This window comes from Heptranchias perlo, chromosome 9 (assembly GCF_035084215.1).
Source record: "Heptranchias perlo isolate sHepPer1 chromosome 9, sHepPer1.hap1, whole genome shotgun sequence".
Classification (NCBI taxonomy): Eukaryota; Metazoa; Chordata; class Chondrichthyes; order Hexanchiformes; family Hexanchidae; genus Heptranchias; species Heptranchias perlo.
Genome location: NC_090333.1, coordinates 1,179,789 through 1,195,812, shown reverse-complemented (window position 1 = coordinate 1,195,812; position 16,024 = coordinate 1,179,789). Strand labels below are relative to the sequence as shown.

The window sequence follows — 16,024 nt, the reverse complement described above, 5'->3', positions numbered from 1 at the left end:
GAGGGAGTGCTGCATGGTCAGAGAGGCCATTTTTTGGCTGAGACAGTCACCGGCTTGTACAGGTGGACAGTGAGGATCCTACGGAACTATTGCAATGGTGACCTGGCCAACATTGCTCCCTCCAGCACCACCCTGAAAAATATAATTAGCCAGTCACTCATCTCCTCACTGGTGTAGAATGGGCTGCTCGCTCCGCCTATAAAAGGTCACTGCGCCTCAAGAGTAATTCACTGTGAGAAGTACTTTGAGACATTTTGATAGAGTAAATAAGGGGAAACTGTTTCCAGTGGCAGGAGGGCCAGTAAGCAGAGGACACAGATTTAAGGTGATTGGTAAAAGAACCAGAGGCCGAATGGTCTCTTTCTGTGCTGTCAGATTCTATGTGATGACACTCTAGGGGTAGTTTTACCAATCGGCGCTCCCGGTGCAGAGTTTTTACCACTGGGAACATCTGTAGGGAACCAGAGTGAGTGCCTGAATTTCCAATATGCTCTCCCAGTGGGGTAAACTCCACATGGGAATACCGATTTGTAAAATTATCCTTTATAGTCCCTCCCTAAATCCCTATGCTTCTCCTCCTTCAAGACCCTCATTAAAACCCACCTCTTTGACCAAGCTTTTTTGATTACCCCTCCTAATCTCTCCTTCTTTGGCTCAGTGTCTATTATTTCCTTTACCCCTCTGCGAAGCGCTGGAGAAGGTGCAAAAAAATATTTACAAGGATGATTATGGAACTGAGAGGTCATCCCTAACGGGAAAGACTGAACAGGCTGGGGCTCCTTTCTCCAGAAAAGAGAAGGCTGAGAGATGACCTGATAGAGGTCATTAAGATTATGAAAGGGTTTGATAGGGTAGACGTAGAGAAGGTGTTTCGGCTTCTGGGAGGGACCAAAACTAAGGCCCATAAATATAAGATAGTCACTAATAAATCCAATAGGGAATTCAGGAGAAACTTCTTTACCCAGAGAGTGGTGAGAATGTGGAACTCGCTCCCACAAGGAGTAGTTGAGGTGAATAGAATAGATGCATTTAAGGGGAAACTAGATAAACACATGAGGGAGAAAGGAATAGAAGGATATGCTGATAGGGTGAGATGAAGTGGGGAGGGAGGAGGCTCACATGGAGTATAAACACCAGCATAGACCTATTGGGCCGAATGGCCTGTTTCTGTGCTGTAAATTCTATGTAATTCTATGAAACGCCGTGGGACGTTGTTATTCATTAAAGGTTCAGTGAGTAGCACTCTTGCCTCTCTGTCAGAAGGTTGTGGGTTCAAATCCCACTCCAGAGACTTAATCTAGGCTGGTACTCCAGGGTAGTACTGAGGGAGTGCTGCACTGTTGCAGGTGCTGTCTTTCAGATGAGACGTTAAACCAAGGCCCTGTCTGCCCTCTCAGGTGGGCATAAAAGATCTCATGGCCACTATTTGAAGGAGAGCAGGGGTGTCCTGGTCAATATTTATCCCTCTACCAACATCACTGAAAAAAGAGCTTATCCAGTCATTATCACATTGCTGTTTGTGGAACCTTGCTGTGCATAAATTGGCTGCCGCCTTCCCTACAGTGACTAAACTTCAAAAAATCACTTCATTGGCTGTAAGGCACTTTGGGAGGTCCAGAGTTCGTGAAAGGCGCTATATAAATGCAAATTCTTTCATTCCTTAAATAAATGCAAACCGCTGTGATATATAAATGGGAATTTCTTTCCTTTTTTAAAAAAGGATCCAGCAATAAAATGGTTGATCCATTACAATAATGTAATGGCGTTTTCCTCTGATTTCGACCTCCGTTCCTTTCCTCCAGCTAACAACTCCTTTGTGTTTTTCTCTCTTATTCTCTCACATGGTGTTGCTTTTTAAGTCTCTCTCACACACTCACATACGCTAGATGACGCTTTGCTCTTTTAAAACATCCCACTGACGTTAAGCATCAGTTAGCGAGGCTAGGCCGTTCGCAGAGCTGAGACACAACACAACAGCTTTCAATACCCCTTCCAGCCCCGAGCAGAGGGGGAGAGAGGAGAAGAGATAGATTCTGAGTGAAGGCATTCGCCAGCAGGGAACGATGGCACGGAAAACAGAGATTCACGACTCGGTGTTCGGTAAGAAAATAAATCTTTAAAAAAAGAAGGATGTTTTTGTTTTAAATGTGTGTGTTTTAAAGCTGGAAGGGAGATGAGAAGGAGCTAAGGAGGGAGAGCATTCTTTCACAGAAGGACAGACAGGAGGAGGTCAGCTGGTTGCTTGTAACAATATAGACTTTTTGTTACATTCTCAGAAGTATTTTGCTCCCCTCTCGTCAGTCGTCGCTGGTTTCTGCCTTACCCTCTCAGAGCCTCTATAATAGGGGAGGGTTTGCACGGTGCTGAGAATCAATGTGTAAGCCTCTCTTTTTCTTTTAGTTGTGCGAGGTGAATGGAGTCTGTTGGGGTTTTAAATGAGGAAGAGATTCGAGCTTGTTGTTGTAGTGCCATGTGGTAGTGGGGAAGAGGGTCTGTGTTCATTTCTCCCCACGTTAAAAACTCTGAAATTAACAAGGACTGGATCAATATCAAACGTGAAACAGACGCCACCCGATGGGGTACTGAGAGGGGAAGGCAGTTTAGATTTGCTCACTGTGACAAGAGAGGGAGAGAGAGATGCACCATCAGAACTTTCTGATCGCCTTATTTAAATTGTATAAATAGACTTTGTCTCTTTGATGTGATGATGATGATGATGAGCTAATCTCGATGTGCAACTTGCTGTGGCAATATAGCATTGTCAGACGTGGAATTGGTTTAATTAAAGGGTGTTGAGGTTAAGGATACGCTGGTTTATTGACTGTGTTTCGATCACCCATTTAACTCCTCAGCCATGTGGTAAACAAAGGGGATTTTAAACACTCTCCTCCTCATCTAATCAGCTATTCTTCCAGCTCCCAGGGAAACAAGGAGACGCCATTTTTAAAAGAAACTTTTCTATCAGATTATATATTTCTTGCGGTTTAAGAAAACGAGAGGACAATTTAAGGGAAAGGTGTTTAATGACAAGATTACTGGCTCACAGATGACTAAATTCTTAAGTTCCCATTAAATTCTCTTAAACTGAGCCCCTGGTTAATCTCAGTAAAGTCACTCTTAAGTATTTTTAATCCTGATGCTACACATTGAACATTAAGGACCATTTGACAATGATATAAGAAAATATGAACCAGATTTTGCTGACACAATATCGGTGTCTGAAAGACACACGCCGTTATTAATGCACGAATTGCCCAGCAACTTGTAGTGAGGAAGAGATACCCTGTGAATTACGAATCACCACAAGTCGCTGGCCGATTTGCGCCGTTCCGCTGTTAGCTTCGTGAAAACAGCATCTCGCCCTTGCTGCATTTGCACATTAATTGCCCATTAAACTCGCCACAGAAAGTTAAGTCTAGTAATTAGCAGTGTAAGTGCCCTTTTAACAATGTGATAATAGTTAATGACTGCCAATCAACCTCTCTGGCTCAGAAAGTGTGGCATCTCATGCCTTCAGGCTGTGAATTTTTCGGGGAGATTTTAAAATGTCAAATTTTAAATTTCCTACTTTTCCTTTGTCTCTTTTTTTTCTCTCTCTCAATCCAATCTTTCTTTCCCTCCCTATTTCTCTTTCTGTACCTGATTTGACTCTAATTCACCCTCCTTCTCAGTTCTTCCCCTGTTTATTTCCCAATCCTTAAATCTCAAGGTTAAGGAGATACACTGTCAGTCCCGTTGTTCACTAAGGTCCCAGATGCCCTCATTGTCCTCTCCGCGCCATTATCAGCTCGCACTTTCAGCAACTTTGTGGGCAAAAATTTTTAAAACCCATGAACAAGTCGAACTAACGGGGCATGCCATGAGATGCCCCAAACCAAACAAATCTGGCCTAATAGAGACTAGACTTCCCTGTTTTCCTCAAAACAACTGCTTGTTTCCATCTGGAGAAGAGGAGACTTGCAAGCGAGCTAATTGAAGCTTTCCAAAATGCAGCACAGAAGGAGGCCATTCGGCCCCTCATGCCTGTGCCGGCTTTTTGAAAGAGCTATCTATCCAATTAGTCCCTTTCCCCACAGCCCTGCAAATTTTTCCTTTTTCTAGTATATATCCGATTCCCTTTTGAAAGTTATTATTGAACCTGCTTCCACCGCCCTTTCAGGCAGCGCATTCCAGATCATAGAAACATAGAAAATAGGAGCAAGTGTAGGCCATTCGGCCCTTCGGGCCTGCTCCGTCATTCAAAATGATCATGGCTGATCGTCTAACTCAGTACCCTGTTCCCGCTTTTTCCCCATATCCCTTGATCCCTTTAGCATTAAGAAATATTTCTATCTCCTTCTTGGATACATCTAATGACTTGGCCTCCACTGCCTTCTGCGGTAGACAATTCCACAGGTTCACCACCCTCTGAGTGAAGAAATTTCTCCTCATCTCCGTTCTAAATGGCATACCCCGTATCCTGAGACTATGACCCCTGGTTCTGGACTCCCCAGCCATCGGGAACATCCTCCCTGCATCTAGTCAGTCTAGTCCTGTTAGAATTTAGAATTTTATATGCTTCGATCAGAACACATCATAGGAAGTACAGACAGGGGGAGGCCATTCAGCCCCTCGAGCCTGTTTGATCTTTCCATTAGATCAAGGCTGCATAAAAAAATTTCTCCTCCCCTCTGGTTCTTTTGCCAATTATCTTAAATCTGTGTCCTCTGGTCACCGACCCTCCTGCCACTGGAAACAGTTTCTCCTTATTTACTCTATCAAAACCCCTCAACATTTTCAACACTTCTATTAAATCACCCCTTTACCTTCTCTGCTGTAAGGAGAACAATACCAGTGTCTCTAGTCTCTCCACGAGATGAAGGGAACGTGAGAAAAGCTGATCCCAGAGGAATTGCTCAGTGGGGGGGTTCAAATCCCAAAGTTTAAAAATCAGGAAGTTGGGAGTAAGGACGGGTGAAGGAGTTCGGACTTTTGAGAGCTGTGGAATTAGCGGTCCCTGAAGCAAGTGGTATAAGTGGGTTGAAGAGACAAGTGGCTGTATTACGGAGAGGGGAGAGATGGGTTCAGCCCATGAAGAAAGGGCTGAGCTAGTTTGGGTCTAACAGCCTTTTCCTGCTCCTATAAATGACTTTGTTGTATAAACATTTCCAGCCCTTCAGTGATTTGGCAGCTCAACTAACCGCTCAAAGCGGCTGAGAAACACACAGGGGCAAGTGTTAGACTTGGATTTAATCTCCAGCTGCAGAGTTTGGAATAGCGAGAGGTGAGGAGCCAACGAGCTGGCCTCTGCAAGAACTCCCCAAGTGTTACTTATTGACAGTGAACCCTTTGGGGAAACACCAGTTTAATTACAGAATCTGTCTGGTGATAATCACTCAGAGCTGCTACTGGCATCCTAAGGGTTAGTTACAATAACAGTAATAGCATAGATGCATTTAAGGGGAAGCTAGATAAGTACATGAGGGAGAAGGGAATAGAAAGATATGTAGATAGGGTGAGATGAAGGAAATAGAGAGGGAGGAGGCTCATGTGGAGCATAAACACCAGCATGGTCCGGTTGGGCCGAATGGCCTGTTTCTGTGCTATACATTCTATGTAGTAATGAATCCTGTCTCACATTACTCTGGGGGGAGGTGCAAAGATGAGGGATGCGGAGCAGGAGATGGGAAAGATTGTGGAGGAGAGGTTGACTGAAAGCATGGTCAAAAGCTCATTCAAAACTCTGCTGTCAGTATCCTAACTCCCGTTCTCCCATTACCCCCTGTGCTCGTTGACCCACAGTGGCTCCCGGTCCAGCAACACCTCAATTTTAAAATTCTCATCCTTGTGTTCAAATCCCTCCATGGCCTATCCCTGTAACCTCCTCCAGCCCTACAACCCTCCGAGATCTCTGCGCTCCTCCAATTCGGGCCTCTTGCGCATCCCTAATTTCCATCGCTCCACCATTGGCGGCCGTGCCTTCAGCTGCCTGGGCCCTAAGCTCTGGAACTCCCTCCCTGAACCTCTCCACCTCTCTCTCCTCCTTTTAAGATTCTCCTTAAAACCTACCTCTTTGACCAAGATTCCTGTCCTGATATCTCCTTATGTGGTTCAGTGTCGAATTTTGTTTGATCGCTCCTGCGAAGCGCCTTGGGACGTTTTACTACGTTAAAATATAAATGCAAGTTACTGTTGCTGTCAAAATGATCGGAGTTTCAAGAGGCATTTTGAGGCAGGCAAAACAGTTAGGGAGAGTTCCCCAAATAGGAGGGGATATAAACGAGTGGAATGGAGACTGGGGGTGGGGGGTGGGTGCAAGCAGTTGGAAGGAGGGGTATGAGCTGGAATGTACAAAGAATTAAGAACGCATGAAAGTTCAAATCATTAAGCGAAGCTAGCAATGACTGACAAAACGTGGCTCGTACTGTTCCAAGTATAGGATCTGAATAGCGTCACTGTACAGTTCTAACTGTAAATATCAGCGGAGGTTTGGTCCTGAATTTTAATGGCCAAACTAGCCATCTCCGTAGAATCTCGACACAGTGGCTCTTTGTCAATTCATAAACAGATATTTTGATGTGCGAGTCTCGGGCTGGCTGGGCTTTTCACTTTGGATGCAAGTGGAAAAAACGACAATTAACAGGCTGCGCTTGAGTCTTTTTGATATTTGTTGTTGCGCTCGAATGGTTAAAGTTAATCTGTCGGAGGTTCACTGGCTGCAAAAAGTTGAGTAAACGAAGGCAGTGAAATGATTTAATTACTAAGCAGATGGCTTCCATAGTTTCATACTGAACAGGACTTATCGAAGACTTGTGGTTACACCATATTCGAAAAGACTTTTTCAATATTAATGAGATATTCTCAAATGCTGGTGTGTCACGTATCAAAAAGAGTGTGGCATGTATTTCAACTCTTTCTGCTCCTTTCGCTGGCATTCAATCTTTTGAAGCTCTGCCTCTCTCCTTCAGACGTTCCTTAAAACCTACCTCTTTGATCAAGCTTTTGGTCACTTGTCCTAATATCTCTTCATGTGGCTCAGTGTCAAATTTTGTCTGATGACTAAAGATATAGAGATTAAAATGAGATAGAAAAAGGAGGTTTATGACATGTACGGTTCATAATACAGTAGGGAACCAGGCTGAATAATGAACGTACAGAGAAGATCTAAAAAAGGGAATAAGAGGGTCAAAGAGAGTATGAGAATAGATTAGTGGCTAACATAAAAGAGAACTCAAAAGTCTTTTATAAACATACAAATAGTCAAAGAAAGGGTGGGACCAATTAGGGACAAAAAAATCTCCTTGTGGAGGCTGAGATACAAAATAATTATTTCGCATCAGTCTTCACTAGAGAAGAGGATGCTGCCATTGTACCAGTAAAGGAGGAGGTAGTCGTGATATTGGACAGGATAAAAATAGATAAAGAGGAGATACTTAAAAGATTGGCAGGGCTCAAAGTAGAAAAGTCACCTGGTCCAGATGGGATGCAATCCAGGTTACTGAGGGGAAGTAAGGGTGGAAATTACAGAGGCTCTGGCCACAATCTTCTAATCCTCCTTGGTTATAGGGACAGTGTCAGAGGACTGGAGGATTGCAAATGTTACACCCCTGTTCAAAAAAGGGGAGAGTGATTAAACCCGGCAATTACAGGCCAGTCAGCCTAACGTCAGTGGTGGGGAAACTTCTAGAGACAATAAACCGGGATAAAATTAATTGGCACTTGGAAAAGTATGGGCTAATAAATGAAAGTCAGCACGGATTTGTTAAAGGAAAATCATGTCTGACGAACCTGATTGAGTTCTTTGATGAAGTAACGGAGAGGGTTGATGAGGGTAGTGCGGTTGATGTTGTGTATATGAACTTTCAAAAGGCATTTGATGAAGTACCACATAATAGCAGCAAAATGAAAGCCCTCGGGATTAAAGGGACAGTGGTAGCGTGGATACAAAATTGGCTAGGGGCCAGAAAGCAGAGAGTAGTGGTGAACGGTTGTTTTTCAGACTGGAGGGAATTGTTCAGTGATGGTCCCAAGGGGTCAGTATTAGGACTGAAGGTTAAGGGGAGGTTTGATAGAGGTGTTCAAAATCATGAACGGTTTTGACAGAGTAAATAAGGAGAAACTGTTTCCACTGGCAGAAGGGTCAGTAACCAGAGGACACAGATTTAAGGTGATTGGCAAAAGAACCAGAGGCGACATGAGGAAACATTTTTACGCAGCAAGTTGTTATGATCTGGAATGTGCTGCCTGATTCATTAATAACTTTCAAAAGGAAATTGGATAAATACTTGAAGGGAAAAATTTACAAGGCTATTGGGGAAAGAGCAGGGGAGTGGGACTGAATGATAGCTCTTCCAAAGAGTTGGCACAGGCATGATGGGCTGAATGGCCTCCTCCTGTGCTGTAGCAACTATGATAATGCTCCTATGAAGTGCCTTGGGATGTCTTACTACGTTCAAGGTGCTATATAAGCGTAACATAGGAACAGGAGTAGGCCATTCAGCCCTCGTGCCTGCTCTGCCATTTGATAAGATCATGGCTGATCTGTGATCTAACTCCATATACCTGCCTTTGGCCCATATCCCTTAATACCTTTGGTTGCCAAAAAGCTATCTATCTCAGATTTAAATTTAGCCATTGAGCTAGTATCAATTGCCGTTTGCGGAAGAGAGTTCCAAACTTCTACCACCCTTTGTGTGTAGAAATGTTTTCTAATCTCGCTCCTGAAAGGTCTGGCTCTAATTTTTAGACTGTGCCCCCTACTCCTAAAATCCCCAACCAGCGGAAATAGTTTCTCTCTATCCACCCTATCTGTTCCCCTTAATATCTTATAAACTTCGATCAGATCACCCCTTAACCTTTGAAACTCTAGAGAATACAACCCCAATTTGTATAATCTCTCCTCGTAACTTAACCCTTGAAGTCCGGGTATCATTCTAGTAAACCTACGCTGCACTCCCTCCAAGGCCAATATGTCCTTCCGAAGGTGCGGTGCCCAGAACTGCTCACAGTACTCCAGGTGCGGTCTAACCAGGGTTTTGTATAGCTGCAGCATAACTTCTGCCCCCTTGTACTCCAGTCCTCCAGATATAAAGGCCAGCATTCATTAGCCTTATTGATTATTTTCTGCACCTGTTCATGACACTTCAATGATCGATGTACCTGGACCCCTCAGTCCCTTTGGACATCCACTGTTTTTAACTTTTTACCATTTAGAAAGTACCCTGTTCTATCCTTTTTTGATCCAAAGTGGATGACCTCACATTTGTCTACATTGAATTCCATTTGCCACAGTTGGCTGGTAAGTTGTTGTTGTTAATAGGACCGGAAAACACAACATTTTTAAGATGCTCCTTAAAACCTACTTCTTTGACCAAGCTTTTGGTCACCTGTCCTAATATCGCCTTGCGTGGCTCGGTGTCAAATTTTTGTCTGATTACGCTCCTGTGAAGCGCCTTGGGTCGTTTTTACTCCGTTATAGGTGCAATCTAAATGCCAATTGTTGTTGTTAAAAAGGTTTGAGGATTTTTGTAAAACCAGAATGACCTCTGCAGGCAGAATCTTTGCCCAAGAACACTTGTTTTGAGATGACTTGAGAATCATTTGTTGCGCTGAACGATTGAATGACAGTTGTCACCCCAGCGTTGGTTAGAATCACGTGAGATACGGTTCAGTGTCTTGGCTGTTGTGTGTGGCTGTTTGATCGACCAGACTGAGACACCATCTTCATATGACAGACTGACTGACCAAAAAAAAAGACCTTTGGAAAAAAAATTGAATGATTACCTGTCCACGGATTGATGTGTAAAAAATAAATTGCCACACGCTAAGAATAGAAATTTATTCGAAGCTGTTGAAAGTTCATCTTGTCCCTTGGCATCAGTCTTTGCCCTGTGTACCAGCTAGTGGTAAGAATGACTGGTTATTTTCCTTTGGAATTGGCTGGCAAGTTTATTAAGTTCTGGATCGCTGCTGTGCTCACTTTTACAATGTATGTTTTTCTAGATAAAATAAGGACCCTAAACATAGAATCATTACAGAAGGAGGCCGTTCAGCCCATCGGCCTGTGTCGGCTCTTTGATAGAGCTATCCAATGAGTCCCACTCCCTTGATCTTTCCCCATAGCCCTGCAAGTGTCTCCTTTTCAACTATTTACCCAATTCCCTTTTGAAAGTTATTATTGAATCTGCTTCCACCGCCCTTTCAGGCAGTGCATTCCAGATCAGAACAACTCCCTCTGGATTTTTTGCCAATGTTCTTAAATCTGTGTCCTCCTGGTTACCGACCCTCCTGTCAGTGGAAACAGTCTACTCTAACAAAGCCCCATATAATTTTGAACACCTCTATCAAATCTCCCCTTAACCTTCTCTGCTCTAAGGAGAACAATCCCAGCTTCTCCAGTCTCTCCACATAGCTGAAGTCCCTCATCCCTGGTACCATAGAGTCATAGAGTTATACAGCACGGATAGAGGCCCTTCGGCCCATCTAGTAAATCTCCTCTGCACCCGCTCCAAGGCCTTGACATCCTTTCTAAAGTGTGGTGCCTCAGGATATGGGGTAGGACATTTAGGACTGAGATGAGGAGAAATTTCTTCACTCAGAGGGTGGTGAACCTGTGGAATTCTCTACCACAGAAGGCTGTGGAGGCCAAGTCACTGAATATATTTAAGAAGGGGCTAGATAGATTTCTAGACACAAAAGGCATCAAGGGGTATGGGGAGAGAGTGGGAATATGGTATTGAGATAGAGGATCAGCCATGATCATATTGAATGGTGGAGCAGGCTTGAAGGGCCGAATGGCCTACTCCTGCTCCTATTTTCTATGTTTCTATGTAATTCGACACAGCACTCCAGCTGAGGCCTAACCAATGATTTATAAAGGTTTACCACAACTTCCTTGCTGTTGGTGGTGAGAACATGGGTTATTTATTCAGTTATTGTAATTCGATCACCATTTTAAATCCTTCCACTCTTCCAATTTAGGGACGGGGTAAAGCAATGTGACGAGACAGGTTCTTTTCATCAGATGATGGGACCTACATATTGTAAGTGGATAAAACTGCTTTATAATCTTTGCTTAAACCACCTGGGACCATGTTGTGTGGAATGAAAGTCCTTTCCACATGAATTGGAGCTTTGCATTTGTAATGTGTTCCATACGTTGAGCTGGGCACGAGGGTACGGTGGTGTAGTGGTTATGTTACTGGACTAGTAATCCAAAAATGTGAGTTTAAATCCCACCGTGGTAATTTGGGAATTTTGAATTCAGTTTTTAAAAAAAAAAATCTGGAAATAAACAGCTGGTCTCAGTAAAAATGACCATGAAGCTGTCGGATTGTTGTAAAAACCCAACTGGTTCACTAATGTCCTTTAGGGAAGGAAACCTGCCGTCCTTACCTGGTCTGGGCCTATATGTGACTCCTGTCCCACACCAAGGTGGTCTGCCCTCTGAAAATTCTCTAGCAAGACACTTCGTTGCACCAAACCACTACCAGCGGTTCAAGAAGGCCCAGCACCTTCTCAGGGCAAATTCTGGAAACACACAACAGGCCAATCAGCGTCTCTTAAGAAAAAAGACAGCTTCATTATTTCAACAACAATTACTTGCATTTATATAGCACCTTTTTAATGTAGTAAAATGTCCCGCGTCACTTCACGGGAGCGATTATCAAACAAAATTTGACACCGGGCCCATGAGGAGATATTAGGACAGATAACCAAAAGCTTGGTCAAAGAGATTTAAAGGATGGGAGAGAGGTAGCAAGGTGGAGAGGTTCAGGGAGGGAATTCCAGAGCCTAGGCAGCTGAAGGTGTGGCCACCAATGGTGGGGCAAAGGACGTTGGGGATGCGCAAGAGGCCGGAATTGGAGGAGCGCAGAGATCTCGGGGGGTGGGGGGTTGTAGGGCTGGATGGGGTTACGGAGATAGGGAGGGGCGAGTCCATGGAAGGATTTGAGTTAATGATGCACTTATACTGAGTACAGCTGGTTGTATGCAATGCTAACTGCTGTAGGAAATGCTAGGTTAAACTGTACAAGCTAATTATATTGAAATAAAATGGTTAGGTTATATTTATCATTAAAATCAGTTGCTTTGATGTTTACATGGTGTGTTCACAGATAAGCTCAGTTTTGCTCTATTGTACAGTGATGAGAATTAAATTAATAAGAACTCACTTTCCCACAGTGAAGGTCGTCTTGTATTTTACTGCAGCTCCCAATTGCTTGCATAGAGACAAAAATAAGACTGTGTGGAGCGTAACGTGGATAGATCAGGGATTGGTTTATTATCACAAAAGTGTTGGTTATATTAGTAGCCTCTTGCCATTTTCAAATAATCTATACTTTTCATTGGTTATGCAATCCCAAGAAGATTTAGTGGCAACTGACCAGTTTTAGAGTATGAACATACATTGGCTCTGTGATACATCGTAATGCTCGCTCCACCATTGGCGGCCGTGCCTTCAGCTGCCTTAGCCCTAAGCTCTGGAATTCCCTCTGCCCCTCCAACTCTCTCTCTCTCCTTTTTAAGATGTACTTTAAAACCTACCTCTTTGACCAAGCATACCTGTCCTAATATCTCCTTATGTGGCTTGGTGTCAAATCTTGTTTTGATAATCGCTCCTGTGAAGCGATGTGGGAGGTTTTACTACGTTAAAGGTGCTGTGTAAATACAAGTTGTTGTTGCAATGAGTAAATCAGATCAGATGTTGAGATGAATTAAAAAGTCAATATTGAGTCGAAATAGTGAGATAATCCTACCACTATATAAATCATTGGTGCGACTGCACTTAGAATACCATGTACAGTTCTGGTCAACAAAGTGCAAGGAGGATATTGCAGCTATTGAAAGGATACAGAAGAGAGCAAGCAGAATGATTGAGGGGATGGAGGGATTGGATTATGAGGAGTCATTTTATAAATTGGGCAGGTTCTCACTGGGAAAGAGAAGGCTGAGAGGTGATCTGATTGCTGTGTTTAGGATTCTAAAGGGACTGGATAATGTCGACCATGACCAGCTGTTTCACCTTGTCCAGAACAGTAGAACCCGAGGACACGGCCTGCGCTCGAAGGGGGTCAATTCAAAACTCATCTGTGGGAACAATATTTCAGTGAGTGAGTGGTCAATCTATGGAACAGGTTCCCCAGGGAGACGGTGGGAACAGTTAGCATTGATTCACTCAAATACAAATTACATCGATTTCATTCAGAAATAATATTTTGTGATCCAGTATCTGAGTAATTTGAGACATGACGTGTGGTGAGTGTAACAGGCTCGGGAGGATTTGGACCTATGGTTCCCAAAGCTCTCCCCCACTGGGGGTTTTCCTCACCTCATGTCTGGGTCTGTTGGAGACTCATTGATAGAGATTGATTGCTGTAGATCAGTGATGGCTCCCTTGCTTTTGAGTCAGAAGTCCCACTCCAGAGACTTGAGCACATAATCCAGGCTGACACTCCCAGTGCAGTACTGAGGGAGTGCTGCACTGTCGGAGGTGCCGTCTTTTGGATGAGACACCTGCCCTCTCGAGTGGATGTAAAAGATCTCATGGCACTGTTCGAAGAAGAGCAGGAGAGCTCTCCTTGGTGTCCTGGACAACATTTACCCCTCAACCAACATCACTGAAAAGTAGATTACCTGGTCATTATCTCATTGCTGTTTGTGGGACCTTGCTGTGCGCAAATTGGCTGCCACGTTTCCTACATTACAATAGTGACTGCACTTCAAAAGTGGCTGTAAAGCCCTTTGGGATGTCCTGAAAGGCGCTGTATAAATGCAAGTTCTTTTTGTAGTTTATTCTTGATAATTCAAGGGCGTTTTTGCCCCCAAAAAAAAGTGAATTATGTAATAATTTGAATGAAGCAATGTAAATAACAAAGTTGAGAAATGATCTTTTGAAAGAGGTTGTATTATCTGATCATTTTAATGGAGTGTAGACTATATTTTCAAACTGCAGACAAAGGAATGTGTTCAGCATTGGGATCTTGTTATTCAAAGAGCCCGACTTCAAGGCATCAGTAGCTAAACTGAGGCTGTCAATAAGTATTTCCATTTGATTAAGTCGTGTGACCTACATTGTTTGTAATTAGGGCAGATTCAAACCTCTGTGTCTCTGGAGGCACTAACGCAATTCTTTAAGTAATTGCCGTGCAAATCTGCTCCCCATCCCCCTCCGAGCAAAGCACCGTCTGACCAGAAAAGCACTTCTGGACCTTGGATGAAGAACTGTTTCTCATAATTCGTGCTAAAACATAACTGAGTGATTAAACCCAGCACAGTGTTCTTTGGGTCTGTGCATGTGTGGATACTGCAGGATGAACAGACTGTGGGGCTGTGCTTTCAGCGGGGGGAAGTGTGACAAGAGAGTACATCCATTCTATATTGATTTTATTTTTATTAATTCTCGGATGTGGGCGCCGCTGGAAGGCCGGCATTTAGTTGCCCTGAGAAGGTGGCGGCGGGCCTTTTTCTTGAAGAGTTGCACACCAGATGATGGTCTTTATAGCGGTTTTGATAGAACTGAGTGTCTTGCTCGGTCACTTCAGAGGGTAGTTAAGAGTCAATCTCGTTGGTTGTGGGAGTCACGTATAGGCCCAGACCGGGTAAGGACGGCAGGTTTCCTTCCCTAAAGGACATTAATGAATCAGTTGGGTTTTTACGCCAATTCGACAGCTTCATGGTCACTTTTACTGGGACCAGATTTTAAAAAAAAACTGAATTCAAATTCTCAAACTGGCCAGGTGGGAATTTGAACTCATGTTCCATGGATTAGAAGTCCAGGCCTCTTGATTACTGGTCCATTAACATAACCACTACACCACTGGTTATTACAGTTGTGATGGGAGTTTAGATTGGGTGTATTGTGCTTCCAATTTATCATCTGGCCTGTTTACCAACAAGCATCGTGTGAAGGTAATGTAAGAACAGGAGGAGGCCAATCAGCCCCTCGAGCCTGCTCCGCCATTCGATCAGAACATGGCTGATCTGCACCCCAACTCCATTTTCCCGCCTTTGCTCCGCATCACTGGATACCCTTACCAATTCTCTCTTAAGCTGCACTACCCCAACTGGGGCTACTGTTCCGTTTTATCATCTGTAGTAGGTGCCCTTGCAAGGTGTCTACGCCAGGTAGTTTGACAGGTAACATGCTTGACATCCCTGCCTGAAGGCAACCTATGGGATTTCTTTTGAACCAGTCCGTAGTTGAACAGTTCATTATACACACAGATCCTGTCATATCCCGAATTGGCCCCAGTGTCCAGCAATGCCTCCATTTTAAAATACTTATCCTTGTTTTCAAATCCCTCCATGGCCTCGCCCCTCCCTATCCCTGTAACCTCCTCCAGCCCAACAACCCTCCGAGATCTCTGCGCTCCACCAGTTCTGGCCTTTTGCCCGTCCCTGATTTTCATCGCTCCACCATTGGCGGCCGTGCCTTCAGCTGCCTGGGCCCCAAGCTCTGGAATTCCCTCCCTAAACCTCTCCGCCTCTCTCTCTCTCTCTCCTTTTGAGATGCTCCTTAAAACCTATCTCTTTAACCAAGCTTTTGGTCACCTGTCCGAATATCTCCTTATGTGGCTTGGTGTCAAACTTTGTTTGATAATTGCTCCTGTGAAGCGTTAAAGGTGCTATATAAATGTAAGTTGTTGTTGTTGTCGTCATCATCCTGGGAAACAACAGAGTAATAAATGTCCATTCAGACCTTAAACGTGAACATACTTTTGTGATGAATCAAGGATACAGAGTTTGACTGCTAAAAGACAGAGAATGCCATAAAGGTAGGGTTGCCAACCCTCCAGGATTGCCCTGGAGTCTCCAGGAATTATAGATTAATCTCCTGGACACTGCTGAGATCAAAACAGAAAAGTAATTGGGGGCAGAAATTGTATTTTTTTGTCATTTTCTTTGAGCATTTATGTTTATTAATTATAAACATATTGGAGATGGGTGAGAAACGGACTGTCTGACTGACAGTCAAGAATCATCCAATGGGGGTAACAGAGCCGATTCGCTTTCCAATTGGAATGGGAAGGCGGGGCCTTGCGAG

General features: G+C 43.8%; 1 protein-coding gene across 4 annotated transcripts in view; it reads left to right on the top strand.

Moving 5' to 3' along the window:
- The first annotated feature begins 1,829 nt into the window (after window positions 1-1,829).
- The window catches only part of LOC137325085 (choline transporter-like protein 5), a 355,604-nt gene continuing 341,409 nt past the window's right edge, over window positions 1,830-16,024 (top strand). The window contains exon 1 of one of the 4 annotated variants that reach the window (XM_067989792.1): window positions 1,830-2,100. In XM_067989792.1, the coding sequence (XP_067845893.1) occupies window positions 2,064-2,100 (37 nt within the window). In that variant the 5' untranslated portion in view covers window positions 1,830-2,063. The remainder of the gene's footprint in view (window positions 2,101-16,024) is intronic. The other 3 variants (XM_067989794.1, XM_067989790.1, XM_067989793.1) reach the window with 3 other exon arrangements.